At 50.7% G+C, this 17,543-nt stretch overlaps 1 protein-coding gene across 1 annotated transcript in view; it reads left to right on the forward strand.

Moving 5' to 3' along the window:
- The first annotated feature begins 2,321 nt into the window (after positions 1–2,321).
- Positions 2,322–17,543, forward strand: part of SYT17 (synaptotagmin 17) — an 80,180-nt gene continuing 64,958 nt past the window's right edge. Inside the window, exons 1-5 of the mRNA XM_060078568.1 lie at positions 2,322–2,336; positions 5,961–5,978; positions 6,631–6,779; positions 11,884–12,032; positions 14,826–15,445. Coding sequence (XP_059934551.1) covers positions 2,322–2,336; positions 5,961–5,978; positions 6,631–6,779; positions 11,884–12,032; positions 14,826–15,445 — 951 coding nt within the window. The remainder of the gene's footprint in view (positions 2,337–5,960; positions 5,979–6,630; positions 6,780–11,883; positions 12,033–14,825; positions 15,446–17,543) is intronic.

The following is a 17,543-nucleotide window of genomic DNA, read 5'->3' on the forward strand; positions in this document are numbered from 1 at the left end:
ATAATAATGACTCAAGAGTTGGAGGCACCCATATCAGCTATTGATACCATCCATTTGTTCATTCAACAAGCATTTATTAAGTGCCCATCGCATGCCGGTGCTTGACATACATGAAAGTATTTGATAATCCCAGAGGTAGGTTCTGTTATCCCCATTTAAAATAACCCCCTTCATTGGAGGAGGGGTGCTTGGTATTCTGAGACAGTTTTAAGTCTTTACCGATTAAGGTACCAAACTAACCCTAAGGATTTCATCCCCCTCCACCCAATATCCGGCACTATGCGGCAATGTGGGGCAGTGGCTAGGGAAGGATTTCCGTTTCAGGGGTCTAGGTTTGAATTCCAGCTCCTCGACGCTGTATAGATAGCCCCTGGGCAACTTCACTGCTTTGTGCCTCCGTTTTTTCTCATTTGAAAAGTGGGACAGTAATAGTGCCCACCTCAAGCATATCAGAGAATTAAAAGATTGAATTTGATGTAAAAGGTTTTAAAAGGTTTAAAGCCCTGCCTGGCACAGCCTCAAAAAGCTTAGCTATTCCTCATGAGAACACCTGGCTAACCCCTCCACCTCCCTCAAGTCCCCTCAAGGAGCACCTATCCCAGTGGGCACCCCTCCTCTGTGAAGCCCACTCCCGAACAAGCACACTTCCCATCAGTGTTAAAGAAACATTGTGGATACATACCATGAAGTTGTTAGAAGTACAGACCATGTGGGTTCAAATGCCAGTGTGACCAACTGGCAGCTGTCATGACTTGGTAGAGTGGCTTTACCTCTGTGCACCTCAGTTTCCCCACCCGTAAACTGGGGATAGTTGCAGCAGCTCCCTCAAAAAGTTAAGAGGAGTCAAGCACTCTGCTCGATGTACAGGAGTACGCAAGGCAGAGGAGGACAAGATGAAATGCTTGTGAAGGGTTGAGCACGGTGCCTGCGGAATTATAATCGCTCAACATGTGTTACATGCCATGTGCTACAAATGAAATAGTACATCATACTTAGAAATGTATATGTATGCTAGATATTTACACAAAATATTTACACATATGTATGTTACACCTTTTGTTTATAACTTCCGCATTAATTTTCTCATTTACTCCCACAAGACAGCCCTGGAGGAAAGGCAGGGCAGAGATTTTATGCTATTTTTACTGATGAAAAGACAGAGGCAGTGGGAGATTTAAAAAGCGGGTAAACTGGTGACTGGCAACTGGAGGTGACTGGCAACTGGAGATGGCTGGGCATTTTAAAAAGAGAACCGGCGAAGGGCAGTGTTCCACCTCATATCCCTCAGTGGAGACCCAGCCCCAGCTCTGCGGCCTTGGGGTGGGAGGACCGGTTTGGAGGAGGCCTCCATGCCCAGAGCGTCCCAGCCACGAGGGCTGGCAGGCTGGCGGGTGGATACGCCCGGGGGCGCACGCTCGCTGGCGTGGAGCTTCGAACGGGCAGAGACGCAGGACGCTGGGCGCGACGCTGGGTGGCGCTGCTGGGCCGTCCCGCGCCAGACCTGTTGCGCCCGGGGCGCAAGTCCGGCAGGTTTAGGGTAAAAGGACGCACCGATCTCTCCGCGCGCCCCTGCCACTCTGGCCGCTGTATCTCCCTCGGGGAGCCCAAGGCCCCACCTTAACTTGAGGCTCCCATTCGTTTGGGCTTTGCGTTCCTCACCGCAACAGTTCTAGGCGCGTCGGGGTGGGGGCGGGAATAAAGTTTTTCCAACCTGGTCTGGGAGAGGGCCGGATGGGGAGGACTCTCCCAGCTCCAGACTACAAGGTGGGCTGGACCGTGCCCCTTCGGCTTCACGGCTGCCTTGGAGGCCCTGCTCTTCGTAGGTGCCAGCCTCGGTGCCGACCGGATGGGCTGACCCGCGCACCGCCCCCTCCCACCCCGTTCCCCATCGCGGTCCCCTCCCCCGCCTCCGGCGCGCACGGGCCCCAGCGTCTCCGGCCCCGCCCGCGCAGGGGTCGCTGCAGTCTCCGTGGCTGCCCCGGGCTCCCTCCCCAGGCGCCCCGGCCTTAAGCAAGCCTGGGGAGCGCCTCGCGGGGAGCGCGGGACAGCGAGGGAGGCCGAGGCGGAGGCCCTGGGCGCCCGAGCTCTCCCAACCTGGGAGGCGGCCCCGACTCCGGGAGCCGGAACGCAGGGGAAGGCAAGGACGGGGCGGCCGACGGAGGGGCGGGAGCCGCTCATCAGCCACGCCAGTCACGTCTGGGGCCACCCGGCTGCCTTTTTCTTTCTTTCCCCCTTTGCTTTCTCCCCTCTCTCGGGTTGGCGAGGGCAAAGTGGCCGTGGCGGCGCCATGCCCGGGCCGGAGTGAGTGCGCGCGGGCGAAAATGGCGTACATTCAGGTAGGGCTGAGGCCGGGGGGCCAGGTCCGCGGTGTGGGTGAGGGGTGCCGCGCCCCCTGCGACTGTGAGCGCGCGGGAGGGAGGGCAGACGGCTGCGCTGCCACAAACTTGCCTGGAGAAAAAGGGTGTCTGAGCACAGGCTACCTGTGCAGCAGTGGGGGGTGCGCCCCAGGAGAAGAGGCTGGGGACCCCCGCACCCCAGGACCAAGAGCCCTAAGCGGACTCCTCACGCGCGCCCTCGCCTCCTGGGGAAGGAATGGGGGTGGGGCGGACTTTTCTTCTCCCTTCCCCCACCTCCTCCCTCTTGCACCCCTCCCCAGGGGAGGGGCCGCGGGCAGGGCGGCCCGGGGCGCGCCAGCCGCCCGGCCCGCCAGCTGCCGTTGCCTTGGTGACGGCTCCGGCTAATTGGCCGGCGGAGGGAGCCTGTTCCGGCCAGGAGGGACAAGGACGTCGTCTCTCCCGGGCACTGGGTGTTGAGCGGTGGGGGACCCACCAGAGGCGCGCTGGTGGTGTTGGGGGGCAGCCGATTACTTTGGGCCATTGCATTGGGGTCTGGGAGTGGTGGACCACCATCATCTTGGGGCTACCCCCCAAGAATCCTTAGGCTGAAATAATTTACAAGCACCTTCTTTGCGGGGGGTGAGGGGCGCTGCTTGACTGAAAGACCTTTCTTCTCAATACATGGCGGGGAGGTGGCGACGGGTCAGCGCCAAGGTCATGCAGTCAGACCCGCTGAGCTGCTTGCTTCTGGGGTTGGCTCCTCTCAGCCTGGCAGAGAAGCCCCCAGGCTCCCACAGTCAGGGTGCATCTGGGCTCACATCTCCCCTCGGCTACAGCTGGGGTTGCTGCTGGTCCCCTCGTCCCCCGTTGGCTCACGCACCCCCTCATCATGTCCTTAGACTCTTCCACCGGCCAGGAGCCCTGCTCTGCCACCTAGACCATAGCCTCCACCTCCCTCTCCTGGCTTAGATTCGCTCCATTGACTTCTCTTTTATGGAATCCCTAGGTCATCTTTTCAAGTTCAGTGAAGGTCACGTTTACTGTTCACCTACTGTGTGGATGTTGTCGGGAGGGGCGCTGTTCGACAGTTGCTCAACAGACACTTGGCTGATCACCTACTATGTATGGGCAGTGGGGACACAGCTGAGAAAGCAGCAGGTCCCTGCCCCTCAGAATGCACAGTGCAGTGAGAAAGGAACAATGTTAGAACCGGCTTCTACGGGTCTTAATGACTGCCTTCAAGCACAGAGCAATTAAGTGACTTGCCCCAGGCCATACAGGAGCTTAGGGGTGGTGGTGAGGCCTAAAGGGGGGGCTGGTGGAGATCGGTGGGGGATTTGTTAAGCATCTGGTATGAGGATGGCCCGGTGATGTTGACTTTCCTCCTAGAACAAGGTGTTAAACTTTTTCTGTAAAGGGCTGGATAGTAAATACTTCTTTTTTCTTGGAGGGCTGCGTGGTCTGTGTCACAGCCTCTTGACTCTGGCACTAAGCGGCCGTAGACAGTAGTAAATTAATGGGCATGGCTATGTTTAAATAAAAGTCTGTGGACACTGAAACTGAATTTCATATACTTTGTATGAGCCAAGAAGTATTAATCTTTAAATTTCTTTTTCAACCAAATAAAAATATACAAACCATTCTTAGCTGGAGGGCCATAGAAAAACAGGCTGCAGGCTGGATTTGGTCTGCTAGCCATAGCTTGCACCCCCTGTTCTAGAATATCTGGGTTCTCCTCCTTCCTCCTTTTTTTTCTGGCTCGGATCAGTTCTCCTCCATTGGGTCAAACACATGAAACGGAGCCTCAAAGACTCGGCATGCCTGGGAGCCTCAGAGCATCTTCCCTTTCCTCTTTCTTCATCTTCCTTGGTTTCTCTTTGCCACCCTGATAGTCACCTTGCACCTGGGCCTTGAGAAAGCTGCGTGGTTGTACCTCACTGGGGCCCCTGAGGTGGCCTTGCCTCTGCTCATTCATCATGGTTTTAGAAATGGTTCTCTTTGGATCACTACATACCCAAGAAACACTGCCCTGTGAGCCTGGATTGTTGTGAAAAAGCATCACTTTATCCTTGCACTTTACCATAAGCATTTTAAAGCACTTTCTCATGTAAGCCCCACGAGGGCATAGCTTTTTGCTGCATTGTTCACCTCACCGCTGTATTGGCCAGGACAGTCCCCGGTGCCTAGCAGGTTCCAACTGGACTTGACAAACCGTCTGGTTCTCATAAGCCACAGAAAGGGTTCAGATATTGTGCAGCTGGGCAGGACAAAGCATTTTCATAGTGTCCTAGCTTAGCCCTTCCACTAAAGAAAAGAGGTTAACTGAGGCTCAGAGTGCCCCCCCTGCCACCCCTACTTGCCCAAGTCACATGACTGGCCACTGGTGAGGCCAGGACTAGTGCTTCTTCACTCAGTTTCGTAAGCTCCCCCTCACCCCCCTCCGTGTGATTAGTGCCGGAGACTCCGTTTCCCGAGCTGCAGTAAATCGCTTATCACTTCAAGGATTTTGAGTTTTTCATGAGCTGCGAACCACCTGTGCTGTTATTCACTTCATTTTTTTTCTATAAATAGACTTGCACTTTATTTTAACTTTAAAAAATAGTATGAAAAGGAATCTTTATGTTATTACCATAATAGAAAACCAGGGTCACGTGATATAAACAGAAGGCAACAGGAAAACAATGAGAATAATGCCACATTCTTGGATTCTAGATGGGTAGGCTGTCTCCAAGGCTCTGAGCTGGGATCTGCTCTCTGTTTAAAAAGGAAGGCGGGGATGGGATTTGCAACTGTTAGAAAAATGTCACATACAATGGTACCGAATTAAGAGTTTCTCCTCCTTGCAAGAGAATTGAAAAAGACAGTTAACTTTCTCCCTCTTGACTCAAAGTTCTGAGTTCTATGGGAGACTCCTCCTAACCTACCTGGTTTACTTGGCCCGTTTGGAAAGCCATTAAGACTCTTTCCCAGAAGGGGGTGGCGGGAGCCTGTGCCTTCGGAACCGAACCGAGAGAAGAAACGGGGGTGGAGGTGGGGCTGGAGAAGGGAGGGAGCCCCTCCCTTCTTCCCTGAGGACCAGACTATGGCTTTCTTTTCTTTGGCTCCCTCTATTTGTGGGTGGTCATGTGAAGCTCCCCACCATTGGAGCAGAATTGGAAGGTAGGGCCTCGGGGAGGGCGGTGGAGCCAAGTCACATCCACGCTGTGCCTGCCTGCATGTTAGCTAATCATGTCCTTTTGGGTTGGCTTCATGGCTATTTCTGTATAGGAAGGTTTACTCCTCTCCTGAAGTGTGGCTGCATTGGATAGCATGACTATCTATCCACCCGCTCTGATTCATAACAGCATACGGTGCAAATCAAATCGAAATGCTAAAGTTTCCCATTTATTCGGTGTTGGTTAGCCAGGAGGCTACCAGCAACCCTGAAGGTAGCAACACCTTGTTAGGAGGTCAGCTCCCTTCCCAGGATGGTAAGTGGAAAGAAGCAGGGCTTTTTTTTTTTTTTTTTTTGGGGGGGGGGGAAGGGGTTGCTGGAATATTGCTAAACTGGTCTTGTCTCTCTCTCTCTGTCGCCCCCTTCGCCCTCTGCGCCCCTTGGCTTCACGTGGATCTCTAAAAGGGCAGTTGGAACCTTTAAACGAGGTGAGTTAATTCGGTGATTTGTTTGGTCTGGCTTCTAATCAAGAAATGCTTGCTTGTCATTTTGGAGCCTTATGTGGGGCTGCGGGGATATTGAATATTAAACAGCAACCGGATGTTGATAACGGCACAGTTTCGATCCCCTTCTACGGAAGGGAGATCCCGGTGAAGAGACACTAGTTGATGAGATAAGTTTTCCTTCCCACCCCCTACTTATGCCATTTGATTATCTCTGTTTACTTTCATGTAATGAGATTATTTTTTAAAAAATATTTTTGCTTAGCTTTCAAGAAGACAAAGTAATATTCATTGTGTTTTGAGAACATATTGCATAGCCCTCATGATGTTGAATAAACCACCCACATGTCAAGAAAGACGGTCACATAAACTACAAAAAAAATACCTGCAAATATTTTGCTCGCTATTAATGGCTCGGACGGTTGGTGTTTGCCATCTTTGTGCCTGCAGTTGGTAAATAGAAATGGAAGACATTTTGTCCTAAGTGATCAGTGGCGGAGACAGACCTCCTGAATGTCGTTATTTCTCATCAGGGATCAGCTGCTTGTAATTTTGGGTGTTTTTCCTCTTCTTCCTCTCCACCCTTTCCACCTCCCCTCTACCCCTCTCCACTACCCACCTCCCACAATGGCCTCAGGGTTTTCTTTCTAGAATCTCCGATCTGCTGCTCTGCAGATGGACTTGCCGGCACTGCTGTCAGAAGTGCTATGAATCCAGCTGTTGCCAGTCGAGTGAGGATGAAGTTGAAATTCTGGGACCTTTCCCTGCCCAGACTCCTCCCTGGCTGTAAGTAAAACTGCTTCAAACTTCCTGGAAAGCAATCTTAAGACCTTCCTTTTCTCCGTTTCTGCGAGGGGGTTTGGGGCACGGGAAGGAGGATTTGGGGTATGAAAGCAGGAAAGGCTGAGTTTTCATCGACCTCTTAGTGGCTGATGGGATGTGCTCTGTGCCTCATTGCGTTTGGCAAGCTGGCGAGACCAGCTGGGGGTGGGGCTTCAGTTTAGCTGGTTTCACATCGGGCCTTCTGAGATATGAACTGTGTAATGCTAAGCATGTGGGCACTTTTAATCACGTTGAGTGTCGTTCCAAGCAGAAAAAGATCTGTGAGCGTCTATATTCTTCAAGGGATGTCCAAATTGTAAAGGTTTCAATCCAAGTCAGTATGACAGACTGTCGTAGCACCTGGCACGTGCCTGGCTCATGCTAGATGCTCGGTGAGTATTTGGTGTGGATAGCATGAACAAACAAGTGCCTCTCTGCTGGTTTGAGCAGGAACTTCAGAAACAGGGACGCAGAAAAGCACCTCCAGTCGCCATCGTGTCCTCCTTCGCTGTTTATGTTCTCTCTGGCATCTTTCGTTTTATTTCCAATTCGTTTTCCTCCCGCGCCTGCATACAACATCTCCATCTGCCAGTCGCTCAGATATTTTGGGAACGCAGTTTTGAAGCTTCTCAGCCACGTGTCTGGTCCACCTCTCTGTGGCTGGGAGAGGAATGTGGCCGGAGAGTCTGGGTTGAGTCTAGAGGGCCAGGGCCTGGGAATCATCAAGTGCCACTTCCCAGGATACGGAGGGGAGGCTCAGAGAGGTGGGAAGACAGTGTGAAGGCCCACAGCTGGAGCCTCAGTGGGGATCCACTGCTGTCTCAGCTAAATCCTTGGGCTAAGATTCCAGAAGCCTCTGGCGCCCCATCTTTGCCTCCAAGTTCGGGGTCATGCCTCAGTCCTCTTATTTTCTTAGAAGCAAGTATCAGATATTTCCATAGCAAAATGGCTCTGTGTCAGGCTCTGTGAGTCCAAATCCTGTTTCTCCTACTTTTTTCTAGTTCTGTCCCCTTGGGCAAGTTGCTTGATCTCTCTATGCCTTGACTTCCCATCTGTCAAATGGGGATGATAAAAAGAATAGTATTTATCTTATAGGGTGGTTGTGGTGATTGCATGAATTAGTGTATGGAAAAGTACCTAGGGCTGCTTGATACCTTGTTGGTAATCATAGACGTTAAGTGATTCTTTTTACCCTATTCTGGGCCTCCCCATCTGTAAAGTAGGAAAAGTAATAGAACTTACTTTATAGGGTCGCTGTTAAGAGTAATGAGATGGGCTTCCCTGGTGGCGCAGTGGTTGAGAGTCCGCCTGCTGATGCAGGGAACACGGGTTCGTGCCCCGGTCCGGGAGGATCCCACGTGCCGCGGAGCAGCTGGGCCCGTGAGCCATGGCTGCTGAGCCTGCGCGTCCGGAGCCTGTGCTCCGCAACGGGAGAGGCCACAACAGTGACAGGCCCGCGTACCAAAAAAAAAAAAAAAAAAAGAGTAATGAGATATGCACATAACGTGCTGAGCACAATAGTAAGTATTCATCTCTATTATTATTAGGTACAGATAGAGATTCTTTAAACTGATAAAGATAATGTTAAGGAACCTTCCATTACTCACAGGTTGTAGCCTGAATCCTGCAGGTGTGTATAGAGTTGAGATGTTTGGTGAAACCAACTCGTTAATCAGGGGATCATTCCCATTTTCCAGTGACAGAGGTTGGCTCAGCCCATCTGGTGTCTTTAAAGCCATGCTCAGAAGAACTCCAGCTCTGCTATGGCAGGGCTATCTTGTTCATTCCAAAAAATCGCTGTTGACCAACTGACTAACCTGCAGGCAGAAATTGAGTCCTGAAAGTGCCAGTCATGCTATTGAAAAGTTAATCTCAGTTTCTTTGATAGTTTTTTTCTTGAGGTTGCCCTACAAGGCTAGATAGAGTCCTGTTCCCATGCTCAGGGGATTTAAACTCTAGTATAGGAGATACAGCAGGTATATAAGTTCAGTTTGTGTATTCACACCCTGCACACCCATATGACGGTCTTGCATAGAGTTTTGTTATGGAAAAATCCTGGGAGAATGACTGCAGGCATAGCTGGATCCAGGGGCTCAAATGATGTCATGGGCGTGCATGTACGTGCTCTCACTCTCTTTATGTTTCTTCTGTTTTGGCCTCATTCTTAAGCTTTCTTTCTTCTCTGCCTCATTTTTTTTTTTTTGCGGTACGCAGGCCTCTCACTGTTGTGGCCTCTCCCGTTGCGGAGCACAGGCTCCGGACGCACAGGCTCAGTGGCCATGGCTCACGGGCCCAGCCGCTCCACGGCATGTGGGATCTTCCCAGACCGGGGCACGAACCCGTGTCCCCTGCATCGGCAGGCGGACTCGCAACCACTGCGCCACCAGGGAAGCCCAAGACACTTGTTTTGGTTATGCCACAAGCAGAGAAGTGGGCTGGAACCTTCCAGCAGAGCCAACACACCACACAGCTTCAGGAGGTGCCCTTCACGTGGTGGTCATTATGAATGGGACCACCTAGAGTAGTGCAGTGTGCGGTCTGAGCAGCTGTATATGGCCTTCGTGCTTCCTAAAATGACCCAGGTCTTCCTTGAATCCTGGGCACATTGAGTACATTTTTTTTTTTTTTTTTTGCGGTATGTGGGCCTCTCACTGCTGCGGCCTCTCCCGTTGCGGAGCACAGGCTCCGGATGCACAGGCTCAGCGGCCATGGCTCACGGGCCCAGCCGCTCCGCGGCATGTGGGATCTTCCTGGACCGGGGCACGGACCCGTGTCCCCTGCATCGGCAGGCAGACTCTCAACCACTGCGCCACCAGGGAGGCCCCTGGGTACATTTTTGACTGTCAATATCATGCAAAATATTAAGAGAAATCTGTAAAGGGGAGGTCGGTTAAATCCTTCAAAAAGAGAATTTACAGCTTGTGCTTTCCTCAGGTTTATTTACCAAGCAGGCAGTTGCATGTTATCAAACAGGCAGGGAGTAGAAATGTCAAGTGTACAGGCCTTGTAGTGCTGTTCCTACTGTGACATTTGAACCAAGAACCACAGAACATGCCTCTCTGTGGGGTGGCATGTGGCAGATGAGCTGGCCCTTTGTGTGTGTGATTTGGGGGGACACACCATTAATTGTCACATATGCTTCCATCACGTGGGTCCCCCAGCTTTCTTGGGCTGGGGTGGGCTGGACTGGGCTGGTGAGGGTCAGAAAAATGGTACAATCTGACTGGCTCCTTTTGGGGCAGTGCCAGAAAGACCCTCACTGAAGAGTGAATTAGGTTATTTCTTTGTCCAACAAGCATGTGTTGAGTACCTACTAAGTGCAGGGCTCTTACAGGCCTCCCAGGGGATACCCAGCTCTGTAGCGTGGGGCATGTGATCCGGAGTCTGGTACTGCTGCATTCCACTGGGGTTCTGCCATTTCACAGTGGTGCAGGTCAATTCTCCATCCCTCCCTCCACCCGATTGGGGCCTCCATTTCCCTGTCTGTAAAGGGGGTGGGGGTGGTTCATAACGACTAACTCCTGTATTGTTTCAAGGATGAAATGATGGTTCATACAGAGCATTTAGCACAGTACCTGGCACATAGTAGGTGCTCAGCACCTGGTACTATTTTTTTTTTTTTTTTTTGCGGTACGCAGGCCTCTCACTGTTGTGGCCTCTCACTGTTGTGGCCTCTCCCGTTGTGGAGCACAGTCTCCGGATGCGCAGGCCCAGCGACCATGGCTCATGGGCCCAGCCACTCCACGGCATGTGGGATCCTCCCGGACCGGGGCACGAACCCGTGTCCCCTGCATTGGCAGGCGGACTCTCAACCACTGCGCCACCGGGGAAGCCCTTCCATTCTCCTTTTACAGACCAGGAGCAGGAGGCAAACAAGGGCTGGGAGTTTCACCCCATAACGTGCCCATTCGTCCTGGCTGTGACCCTAGCTTTGGAGGAACATCAGATCAGTCTCATGTCATGTCCAGGCTGCATCTGCAGACCTTATAGAATTTGAAAGTTGAATTTTTCAAGACTAGTTTCGCCTCAGGTTTAAATGTCAAGTTGGGGGATGCAGTCTTGAAGGTATGGCTGAGGGGCTTGCTATCGGCAGCATCAATCTCATGGCCACTTTGCAAGCTGTCTCCCTGCTCCTTCCCCCTCCCAGCATCCTTAGTAGCTGTGTGAGTATTGGGGGATCTTAAAGCCACCTCTGCTATAATAACATCAATTAAAATGTATTGAGCACTTACCTGCAACATACCAACCACTGTTCTAAGCATTTTATATTGTTAACTCAGTGTTCACAGCAACTGGGTAAGGTAGGTACTATTATTAGTCCCATTTTACAGATGGGGAGACGGAGGCACAGAGAGAGGGAGGGACTTGCCTTGAGCTAGCTCTTAATTACTACCTTGTACCGCCACCCGCCGAAGCGCTTTCCATTTTTTCAGCATTTCTCATCCTTATTGGGAGCACATTGAGTTGTGGCTGCTGCTAATTCGCAGCTGTTTCTACACATCAAAATGTTGCTCTTAAATCATTGATTCTCAGGGCCATTTTGTAGCCGTAGCCTTGCCATTCAAAGAAACTTTGAGTGACATTGTTATAGGATATTTTTTAAAGATGCTATAGACACAGTGACTGTTGAAATAGCGGGACACTTCTTACCAAAAGCCACTTGCAGAAGTTCTGATGCCTATAAACAGCCACATTCTCCCTTCCAGACTGAAGATTGACAGACAGGTCTTGTCTTGGTTTAGTCAAAGTGGCGCCCTCTGTGTGGCAATATCCCGAATAAGTTTACATATCCCTCCCCCCACCCCAGCCTCAACTTTGAAATTATGCAAATTCTTGGCAGATTGTTCTAAATTGGGAAATACTCATTTATATCATTTCACATTTTGTGCAACAAGTAAGACGTTATTGAGAGTTAACGGCTATTGAGAGTTTATTTCAAATTTGCATTATTCCAAGTTGCATAAACTGGGTCTGAGAGCAGTTTCGTCATGGGTCTATCTCCCACGGGACAGAGATGCCAATCCCTGGGGATTCTCTGACAATCACTGAGACCTCTTCTGTCCTACAGGTTGACCAGCCGGAACAGTGACAAGGACGGGGACTCTGTCCACACAGGCAGTGATGTCCCGCTGACCCCGCGGACCAACTCCCCAGATCGGAGATGCTCATCCTCGGACACATCTAAGTCTACATACAGCCTGACCCGGAGGATTTCAAGTAAGCGTCTCTGCCGTGACAGTCAAGGGTCCTGGCTCGAGCAAGCCTTGCTGCTCAGCTGCCACTCAGAGTCCTGTGAAGTACACCCCCGCTATCTGGGTCCCCAGGACAAATGGAGAAAGCTGGCATTCCCAGACACTCAGGAGCATCCCCGGGAAAGACGTGCAGGACAGGGTCATCTCTGGGGAGGGGGTGGAGTGGTGTGACAGTCCAGGAGACAAGATGACAGAGATAATGGCAGTGTGACAAAGGAGGGCATTGCACCTGATTTCTTCCAGGTTCAGTAAGAAGCGATCATTTTGATTGATTTTTGTAGTATTGATCACAAGTTTCATTGAATTGCCTCAGTTGATGACATTGTCAGCATATATCATTTCGGACCCCAAAAGGCAAGTGTTAGTTACTGTGTTACGTAGCAGGTCTTGCAAATTCAAGTGACTTCAGGGGCCAAATGGATTGTGTCAGTGGCTGAGTGCAGAGGGTTGGAGAGAGATAAATGTCACCCTAATGCAGTGACAAATGGCAGCTGACTCTTGGCCTTGTACTAGGGCAGGGTGGCGATTGGGGCCAGTTAGGAAGCTAACGTCTCATTGAATGGGGGCAGCTACTACTCAGCTCTTGCCATGTGGGATTGTATTGCCTGATCTTTGGAAAGAGAAACTGGCAGTCTGGGTTTTTATATGAAACTTCTTTACTTTTAAACCCAAACAGAATGTATCTCTGGGTTGAATGTGGCCCTCAGGCCACTCAGTTTGTCCACTCTGATGTATAGCCTGTGTGTTTGACCAGATGGCATGATTTGGGTGTGGAGGAGAAAGCCCAGAGACTCCCAATCTCCTGTCACTCCCCAAATGGGTCTCCTCTGTCTCATTCAGCTGATGTCTGAAATTCACTTAACAGGGAAAAAGCTTAAATTCATGAAACTAATCCACTCAGTTGGAAATGATTGATGTCTGGTCTTTCCCGGGACGAGGTGGGGAAGAAGAAGGAAGTAAAGTTCAAGGGCTTGAAATAGTGAAACGGAGGGGATGTCGGGCTTCTGTAGCCTCAGTCTTTCCATCTGTAGAATGAGAGGGCTGACCTGCCCCACGCTGTGCCATACAGCGGCCACCACCCATGTGGCTGAGCTGAGATGCCCCGCACCTGTTACATACCCAGTGGATTTTGAAGCCAGTGTGAAAAAGAGAATTTATAGTGTCTCACTAAAATGTTTTTATATTGAGTGCATATTGAAATGATTATATTTTGGATATATTGGGTTAAATAAAACATTAAAATTAATTTCGCCTCTTTCTTTGTAGTTTTAAAAAATTGTGGCTACCAGAAAATTTTCAGTTACCTTTGTGGCTGGAACATCTGTATCTGGCTCACATTTATTTTCTCTTGGATGGCGCTAGTCTAGATGATTCCTAAATCTCGTGCCCAGCTCTATACAGAGATGACTGCATTTAGCACATATTTATCAGAGAGTGCAGCCACGCACCGGCAAAGGCTTATGATTTTAGCCAGCAAGACAGGCTTTGGGCAATTAACAAGATGCCATGAAAGGACAAATACCAGTCCCACTAATACGAGGCATCTCATAATCAAACTCCTAAGCCCAGAGAGTAGAATATGGTTACCAGGGGGAGCTGGAACCAGGCGGGTGTTGGTTTCACTTATGCCAGATGAGTAAGTTCTAGAGATTCACTGTCCAGCAGAGTGCATAAAATTAACAGTACTGTATGGAATACTTAAAAAAGAGGGTAGATCTTATGTTCTTACCACACGCATAAAATTAAATAAATAAAGAAGGCAGGAGGAAACTTTTGAAGATGATAGATACGTTTATGGTATAGATTGTGGTGACAGTTTCATGGGTACAAACTTATCTCCAAACTCATCAAGTTCTTTATATTAAATATAGACAGGTTTTTGTATGTCAATCATGCCTCAATTAAGTGCTTGAAAAATGAAAAATGAATGCCATGGGCTCATTGCTAGAATAGAGGGATGAGCAGAGATTGGAATGATGAGCCTGGGAGCAGTGAACTCTGCTGCTTGCCGGGGAGAGGTACCCCGTAAGTGACGAGGTGTGAATGTGATCCTTGAAGATGGGCAATAGCTACCATTTAGTGCCTCTTAACCATGTGCATGTTCTGTGCTGAGCCCTCTCTGTGCATTGCTCAGTGAATCTTCACCACAGTCCCTGAGATGGGTGCTGTGATTGACTCCATGTTTCAGATGGGAAAACCGAGTGTGTAAAGTGTGCCTGGAGTCACATGGCTCATTACTAGAGATTCACACTCACTGGGAAGTAGCCGGGTTGGAATTTGACCCAGGCACTCTGGCCCCAGAGCCTACTCTGTGAAAGTGGAGGCAGTATAGGGTAATGGTTAGAGCCAGACTCTGGGGCCAGACAGGTGGGGCTTGACTCCTGGCTCCTCCTCTTACTAGGTTGTGTGACCTTTGGTGAGTGACTTAAACTTTCTGTTTCCTCATCTGTAAAGTGGAGATAACAGTCCCTGGCTAATACCTTGTGAAGACTAGATGACTAGATATATGCAGTGCAGTTAGGGCAGTACCTGGCGCTTAGCTGCGGTGATGATGGCGATGGGGATGGCTGTACCACCAGGCTGCCTCCCATGGAGTAAATAAGAGGATTTCCGGGAGTGGAGAGCACCTGGCAAAGAGCATTATGAAGCAGAGCGAACAGGTGTGAGGATCCAGGAAATGTCGTCAGTCTCACAGATTGGCCCAGGTCCGGTCCAGTACTTGGTGTGGTGTTCATTGTTATTTCTGATGGGTGTGTAGGTCTCGAGTCCAGACGACCCAGCTCGCCACTCATCGATATTAAACCCATCGAGTTCGGCGTTCTCAGTGCCAAGAAGGAGCCCATCCAGCCCTCGGTGCTCAGACGGACCTATACCCCGGATGACTATTTCAGAAAGTTCGAGCCCCACCTGTACTCCCTCAGCTCCAACAGCGACGACGTGGACTTTCTGACGGACGCAGAGATCCTGTCCAAGTACCAGCTGGGCATGCTGCACTTCAGCACCCAGTACGACCTTCTGCACAACCACCTGACGGTGCGCGTGATCGAGGCCAGGGACCTGCCACCTCCCATCTCCCACGACGGCACGCGCCAGGACATGGCGCACTCCAACCCCTACGTCAAGATCTGCCTCCTGCCAGACCAGAAGAACTCCAAGCAGACTGGGGTCAAACGCAAGACCCAGAAGCCCGTGTTCGAGGAGCGCTACACCTTTGAGATCCCCTTCCTGGAGGCGCAGAGGAGGACCCTGCTGCTGACCGTGCTGGACTTTGATAAGTTCTCACGCCACTGTGTCATCGGCAAGGTGGCCGTGCCTTTGTGCGAGGTCGACTTGGTGAAAGGCGGACACTGGTGGAAGGCGCTGATTCCCAGTTCTCAGGTAAGGGGTGGGTTGGCAGCGTCTCCTCTTGGGAGCTTTTTAAAAAATGATTATTTTTATCTCAGTATTTAACTTTTTTTGTTGTTTTTGCATTTTTAAAACCTTTGGTTTTTTAAATAATTTTTGACTCCCAAGAAGTTGCAAGAACAGTACAGAGAGTCCTGTGTATTCTTCATCCAGCTTCCCCGATGATAAATCTGATACGATCCGAGTGCATTAGCGATACCAGAAAACTGATGTTGGTAACTAAACTACAGACCCTATGCAATTTTTCACCAGTTTTCCCATGCACCTCCGTGTGTGTGTGTGTGTGTGTGTGTGTGTGTGTGTAGTTCTATGAAATTTTACCATGTGTATGGGTTCATGTAGCCACCACTGCCCTGGGAGCTCTTTGTCATTGATGCTGGGTTATTTACTAAGGAGAGTGATTGTCCAGGGTATGAAGCTATCAGTCATTTTGACTTTCCGAAATTGATTTGGGAAAAATAAAATGAAGGCTGAAGAATGGGATGACAGATGGATGTTTTTCGGGCAAATTGTGAGATTAGCTTCCTTCCCTCTTGCACCCCAGGGGAGAGCAATTGGCTGCTTGGGGAGCCACCCATGGACCAGGCTGTCTCACCGGTGGGCTTTTAGGGTCCCTCCCTTGGGCATTCTGTGGGCTGGAGGACAGCACTGCCCCCACTGTGGGTGGAAAGATATGAGGGGAGTGTAAGGGAAGGAAAAAACCCCACCACTTGGAGGCTGGTCTAGACCATCCATGCGGGGACAATGATCCTGTGTAATGCAGATGGGATTGTTTTGCATCAAATACATCAAGGTGCTTCTAAAGCTGAGCTCTACTGTCCAGGGATTTGATAAGCTAGCATCACATTAGGGGTGCAGGTGTTAAACATGAGGCCTGGAGGGGCTGTTCCAGTGTGTGTGTGTGTGTGTGTGTGTGTGTGTGTGTGTGTGTGTGTGTGTGTGTGTGTGTGTGTGTGTGTGTGTGTGTGTGTGTGTGTGTGTGTGTGTGTGTGTGTGTGGCAGGGGAAGTCATTTAATAGGGTGGTGACACCAGAGGAAACACCAGGAGGGGGTGCGAAAGTCACATGAAGGGTGCAGTTATTGAGCCGACCGCCACTGTGGGTGACTGGAGCTGAAACCTGCTGGGGGAACTGGGAGCCAGTGTCAGACACACACCTAAGAGCCTTTCCACCTGAGGGGTGAGGGACCTGGGGTCTTTGTACAGCACCTCCTATCAGCCACTGAATGAGGGCTGGGGGGATGGGGATGTTCATTTCCTGGTATTTCTGTCCTGTTGTTACGCTGGCAGGTACAGAGACTTTTGACATCCAGAAATGCAAAAAAAGTGCAGGAGCTGGCAGGCTGAAGTGGTCACGGTCAGGAGAAGGTGGGCACGATGTTGGCAATGTCTGCTCTAATCCCAAATCCTCTTTCCCGTCACACGATCAGGATATATTTGGTGCTTTCTGTGTATCCTCCTCGATATTTGATATCACTCGGTTTTCCACTGTCAAGAAAATTATGTTGAAACAGGGAGGCCCACCTGACAAAATAAATTCCAAATTTGCCAGCTCCGCTCTTCACATCAGTGGAAGGCCCCGGAGGTGGAGAATCTGGACACCCCCATACCTCGGCTCTTTTAGGTCTTGGCTGAAAGGTTACCTTGCCTGAAATGGAAAGTCTTCCTGGCCCATCTGCCCTGGTTTGGTTCTCCTGAAAGCTGAGGCCAAGGCAGGGGCCTGGGTGCAGATCGTTAATTTAGGAGGTGATCCCAAGAAGCAGGAGTGAGAGCTGAGAAGGAGACAGGGAAGGCGGGAACATCAGAGTCAGTGGTGGTTCTGAAGGTCGCCATTCTGGCACTGGGATGGGCATGGACCCCGTCCTAGCACACTGGCCAGGTGGGCTCCCGAAACCTCACAGAAGGGCTAAGGCAGAGAAGAGAAGCAGCCCAAGTGTGCTGGTGTGCACCGGGTGTGCTGCTCTCTGCCTGAGCTGAGACCTCGCCCAGACAGGACCATGGGAGCATTTGTATCAGACGCCAGAGGCAGCCCCCGCCCTGGGCACTCCCTGTCCCCTTCTCCTGCTTTAGTTT

Source organism: Mesoplodon densirostris, chromosome 16, assembly GCF_025265405.1.
Source record: "Mesoplodon densirostris isolate mMesDen1 chromosome 16, mMesDen1 primary haplotype, whole genome shotgun sequence".
Taxonomy (NCBI): Eukaryota; Metazoa; Chordata; class Mammalia; order Artiodactyla; family Ziphiidae; genus Mesoplodon; species Mesoplodon densirostris.